The following is a 6246-nucleotide window of genomic DNA, read 5'->3' on the forward strand; positions in this document are numbered from 1 at the left end:
CGTAAAGAAATTCTTTTGTCACCAAGATTGAGAGTTCCAAGACTGTGTAAGACACTGTAAATTCACAGCTACCGCCGCTTGATTAATTGAATTCAGTCAATATCTAAAGCAACGATCGGAACAAGGCGTCGTAACACAGACCGCGGTCTTATTCGATTTAACTTCCGACATACGAGAAGGAACGTGGGACGACGAGCACGTTGTCCTTCCACAGCCAATGTCTTGTCTCATTGAGTGCTCTACCGATCTGGAATTAGCCATGGCGAACGGGTTTAGCAATGCGACGACTTGATAATCCTCCTTTCTGACTTTTTGTTTCCTTACATTTGTTCGATGTATCAGGTATCCCTACTCTGATGTATGGACTGGCTGCGACGCAGCTTATCCGACACCGCGAGATCGTGAAGACGCCTCGGGGTGACGTGACGATCTATTTCTTGCTACCAGAGGACAAAGGTTCGCAGTACTGAGACTTGCACCTTACAACGCTAATCTGCGTCGAATCTCACATCGTGGCCTTCCTCAGAGATGACATTAACGGTAATGAAATACAGAGTTGTACCAATGACTGTTGCTTCTTTTTTCACCGCCTTATTTTTCGTTATTCCATCGAGTTCTCAAGTATAAAATGAAAAGAGAATCGAGCGACACAAGAAACTCCCAACCTGAACATTCTGCTTATCCATAACAAATGTGACCACCAATGTTAACTGAGAAAATGAAGAAACTAGCAAAGAAAATAACGATTTTGAATAGTGTCGTTTTTTTTTGTAAAAGCATACGGTAGGATTTATCCAATAGCTCGATACGATAAAGTCAAGGATGTTAATAAACGATTAAATTTTGAAATAGACTTCTTTTCTTTTGCTTTCATGATCGCTTTATGCAGAAATTGTATTTTTGGAAAGTTTGACTAACGTCATGTGGTAAATCTCTAAATACAATCGCAAATAAAAATTGAACTAACAATGAAAAGTCAAGATTTGCTTCATTATAAAATTATTTAAAAACTAGTTTTTTTTAATCATCTTTTTAACTCAATAGGTAGCGCGTGCTAGTCATAGCTCCTCATCCATCAGTCAATTAGAATAGCGAAGGCTTTCATCAACGGCGACGCCAATCACGTATATGAATCCGTAGGCTATCGCGATAGTCTCGTGTCAGGCTTTAGAGGATCTAAACGCAAGCTCTTTAGAAACTTCGACGACGCGCTGATAATGCAAGGTCTCGTTAATGAGGATGACCGCCGGCGATCCATGCGTGAAACAAGGTGCGAACGCATATATAGTTAGAACGGTTTTCTAATCGACTAGTACCGTGTTCCTCCCTGCAGCCAATGATGCATTAATGACTCGGCCAAGTAGTTCTCTGCTCCGCATCTATATACCGTGGAAGACGTGCGTCATATCAACTATGAAAACTCTTCCGTTGCCGACCATTGGCGTTGAAATTCGAGATTTACGAGCGCACATGATCAATGCGATATATAATAATTTGTATTGACCTTTAGGGTCGGAGCATGGGCGTAGCCAGGATTTTGTTTAAGGGGGAGACCAAATTAGAATTGAGACTTTTGAATCCCGAAAGGGAGAAGGGTAGTCGAATGAATTATTGTACTTATTGTTTTGTTTTATATTATTATTGTAATTAATTGCTGACAGGTAAATTACAAAATCATATATTTATTTTACTTTATTTTTCTCTTAAAATTGTAAATTGATTTTTCGAACTGAAAGAATTTAAATTTATAACACTTCAGCCGTCTTGTATTCTTACAAAATCTTTCTATAACTTTCTTCTTTCTAAAATTAATTTTTTGACAAAACTCATTAAACATAGTCTGTTTAAGCAGTTTTAATTATTTTTGTTCTTTAAAATTTAGGAGATGCCTTTTTCCTACTTTCCGTTGGACCATTGGTCTATTTTTTAAATCTTATAGCTTTTCCTGAATAAGATGTTATCATTCATTATTTCATTGTATTTCTTGCCTCAAAATATAACTTCCCCCTATAATAACTGTCTCATCTTGTAAAGGTTAATTAAAATCGATGCAATGCACGTGTTATGTGTTATGATCAGCGAATGCATCTTAATTCGAATTGACAGATACCATATAGCACATTGTCGCTTTAAATCATTTCTGAAAGATGTGTTCCAATAGTCATACAGAATCGATAAATTGTCCAGATTATCCACAAGCTTTGGCAACGTGCGACAATGTTAAAAATAACTTGCTTTAAACTTGGTAAAGATTCCTACAAGTATATCTGTAATTTGCATTCTTCTTCAAACTCATTTGCAGACTTCTTAATTACTTTTTACAAAGATAAAATATATTTCTAAGTTTCTAAACTTCTTATATTTCTGCAATTAAAAATTATTCTAACTATATATAGGTCTGTTTTTTTTATACTTGCACTAAAACTCTTTTTCTCGCTTTCGCTAAATATACATCAAACATAAACCTATCTCACTCTATAAGTTTTAAAAGTGTACATTAGTTCAATCACAGAAAACAAACCCTATATTATTTACAGTCTTTTTTCTAATCCGTTTTACAATTAGAATTATTTTCTGTTTTATAAACACTAAAGAAAGAGAGAAAAAATTAAAAGAAAACTTTAAACTTTTTGTCGTATTTTATTACATTTTTTTGTACCTATCATTATATAATTTTACGCTTCATTAATTTTACTTCAATTTTTTCGAGCTTAAGATAATAAAATACTTTGAAACTATAAATATCACGAGATTTTATGTACAATAGTTACAAGTATAACTAACGATCTGCCAACTATTAATACATGACTACCGTTCAAACATTAATAGGTTATCGTGGTAATTTCAACCGTATCGAATCTGAAAATGAAATGTGGTGAAAGTAAATGGAGAAAATCAGCAATGACCTGCGATTTTTTGCGAACATATCAGGTTAGAAGCGTTATCAACAGGTGATATTTGAATCTTATGCAACTGGTGACAAATAAAAATTCATTAGCAAACCGTCAAGTTATGCAATGACATCTCGAGTCGTTTCCGCGACATTTGTAATTACACTGGAAAGTTTCCGTCGTTTCGAATGTAAAAAGAATAACTTCCGTTGGTGACACGCGCACAGCACGCACTTCTCCGAATAGTCATTTATCACTTACCGATTACATCGATACAATAACAAATAAAATAAATAAAAAGCCGAATTAAAAGAAGTATTAATTAGCGGTTGACTTTCACATTTTAACTTTCACCGATTTGTACTCTTCCATCCTATCATGGACGACGTCTTCGATTTTCTTATTGCCTTTTCAGGACACGCAACAATATTCTCGTCTTTTATTAATGAGACGTAATCCGAGTATCGCGAGAGAGTGAAAAATATAACGATCATGTATATCGTATTATTTTCCTTCGATAAAAGAATATATTATCATAAAAACAATTAAGAAACATGAAACGTGCAGGAAACTGTTTCGAGATACGAAATACCTATTTAGGTGTGTAAGATTCTTAGTAACGATATCTTCAAGTATCTAATATACTGCATAAAATTCTACTAGAATTCATAAAACATCACAGGATTGGTTGGATTTCACTGATAACGACAACAGTTCTGTCGCAGCTCGTTATATACATATATTTGCAATCTTTAATGAAATATCAATTGGAAAATATTAAGTGAAATAATTTTAACGAAAAGTCAATTTTTTAAATCTCTTGTACCGATTAACTTTTATCTCATTGGTCAAATCCTACGAACCAGTGTGCATTCAGGCATGACGATTATCAGTTGATTCAATTCGCGGAATTACTCGAGTATTCAACGCTCATTAAATTTGGTATCTAACAGATAACGAGAATGGTTTTCTAGAATGGTTTAAAGTTTTATAGCGACAGATCGGTTGGGTGCTCTCGAGTTCCTCGCTCCAGGTGATCTTCTCGAGTAGGAGGATGATTGGAACGACGAAGGAAAGAAAAAGGGAAGAATAGGGAAGGTGGGAATTTTACGAAGCTCGTTAGGAACGTTGTGAAGGGCTAGTTATGCTGATTAGATCGAGTTTACATATTGAGAATGTGCAACTACACATATTAATGGTATCATCTCGGCGCGTGTAAGGAGCACACGTTTCTGCCGAGAGAGTATGCTGACCGATGTCGTAAAAGTTACAGGTTGAAAAGAACGATTTCTCATTCTTGCAGGATAGGATGATGGCGATAACGATAACAAGACTTAACCCTTGGCGAACATCTTGCCACGCCAATGCACGCTAAATAACATCGTGTAACGACGAAAGGCAGAATAATTGATAGGAAGGAGACCCGATTGCAACGTATTATTTCCTGCGATTTCGCTTCCTGCACGCCCGTTATCCTTTCTAAAGCAACATTGTAAATATTGGAACGGATTTTATGCAATTATTATATTTAAAATGTTTGTAATATTCAATAATGAATTCTTGAATTCTATTAAGCTGTTAAATGTTTATCTTTAATTGAATTGAATTTAATATCTATATTTTAAAAATATAGAAAATACTCGCTAATCAAATAAGCAACATTAAATTTCTTTCTATTTTTCTCATAAAAAATAATTACATTTTTAATTAGTATTATGACACATTAAATCCACATAGTTACAATATAATGCGTGCAGTAATTTATTTATAATATCCAAAAATGAATGAAAAAAGATTAACAGTCATATAAAAAATAATTTAAGTTATTTTGTAATTTATAATCTCTCGCTGTCAATTCTTTTGAAAATTCATATTTTTTTCTTCTTTGCTGAATTTAATATATGCATGCAAGAACCTCATATGTTACATAATTCCATGTTCGAAGCGAATGAGAGAAATTCTCGGAGCGATATATTTGCATCACACGCAATTAATTTCGCGCGAGGCTTCACAAGCGTGTTACATTTGCATGTCCCAATGATTGTGGCGCTATTCTAAAGATAATGTCTGCTTGTAACTAAGAATCCACGGCGATATTAAACGCTTCAATAGGCTTCGACACATAAAATTTGTGAGACAAAAACTGTAAAAGCCATCATGTATTGTGAATATAAAACAGTCGCATTTTAAAATAACTAAAGTAAGTGACTGGTTTTAGATAACTTAAGAGCGATTTTTAGCAAGTAAATAATAAATTAATGGCAAATCAAATTTTCACGAATTCAGTGTCCTCTTTCTCTGTCAGAAAAATTCCTTGCAGAGCAACTTTTTATTCGACTTTCATTTTGAATTGCGGAAGTTGAAATTTATAGATATATAAGTTCCGGGTATATAACAATAAACCGATTGATCATCAAATTATATAGAAGTATTATTTCTGTATATTAAAGAGTTTATATTTTATTAATCTTATTAAAGTGAATTCACCTGGCGCCAATCATTCTTGCCCCCGTGACCCGAAAATACGACGTACGCGTACTCACTCAGCGAATACCTCACAGCGGGATATGCAAAGTCATCATACTTTTGTTTTCGATTCGCAAAGTTACGCGCGTGACGTTGCATTTGTCGTACTCGCATTTTTGCTCGAACCTACTTTTCGATGCAGAAAGAAAAGCTAAATGGAGCACCGCACCGTGCAAAATAAATAACGCTCCGGAACATAAGAGATAACATCAATAGCCACATCCATCCGGTGAAGTACAGATATATAAATGCAATAATGATATCCGGTTGAGACCTCTCTGGTCACGCTTTTAACATTTAAGGCCATGGCCTTTTTTAAGAGAACGTACGGCTTTGTACCAAAATTGAGAAATAACCTTTCAATTTTTTCTGAAGGAAAAAATACGATGGTTTAATGTCATTAAAATGCTTTAGCAATAATAACATTATCATAATCTGATATTCGCTTAGTAAATCAGTCATTTGCCTTTAAAAGTGTATCTATTGATAGTTTAATCAACTTAAAAGAGATTTCTTGCAATGAATATTTATTTTAAAAAATTCATCCTTGAATAGAATTTTTTAAATCCGTAAATGTGCCCTACAGAAATTCTTTTCAAAATTTTTTCGTCATCATAACAAAATTTTTCTCATCATATCGGAGAAGTGATAAAAGGAAAAGATACGGAGAGGAGAAAAAAAATAATTTTTAAAAGCATACTGAAAGCGTAATCTACCTATTATTATCGCACCCCGTCACAACGGTGAATCGAGGATATCGGCTGAATCACGAATACTCTTTTCGATTTATTTGTTATTAGTGCATGTACGCACTCATATATATATATAT

General features: G+C 34.0%; 2 protein-coding genes across 2 annotated transcripts in view; one reads left to right on the forward strand and one right to left on the reverse strand.

The window, feature by feature from the left end:
- The window catches only part of LOC108688056 (uncharacterized protein C15orf61 homolog), a 6560-nt gene extending 6090 nt beyond the window's left edge, over nucleotides 1–470 (forward strand). The window contains exon 4 of the mRNA XM_018194147.1: nucleotides 343–470. Within this exon, the coding sequence (XP_018049636.1) occupies nucleotides 343–470 (128 nt within the window). The remainder of the gene's footprint in view (nucleotides 1–342) is intronic.
- The window catches only part of LOC108688130 (protocadherin-15), a 133643-nt gene that overhangs the window by 103642 nt on the left and 23755 nt on the right, over nucleotides 1–6246 (reverse strand). The gene's annotated exons all lie outside the window — the stretch shown is intronic.

Source organism: Atta colombica, unplaced genomic scaffold, assembly GCF_001594045.1.
Source record: "Atta colombica isolate Treedump-2 unplaced genomic scaffold, Acol1.0 scaffold225, whole genome shotgun sequence".
Taxonomy (NCBI): Eukaryota; Metazoa; Arthropoda; class Insecta; order Hymenoptera; family Formicidae; genus Atta; species Atta colombica.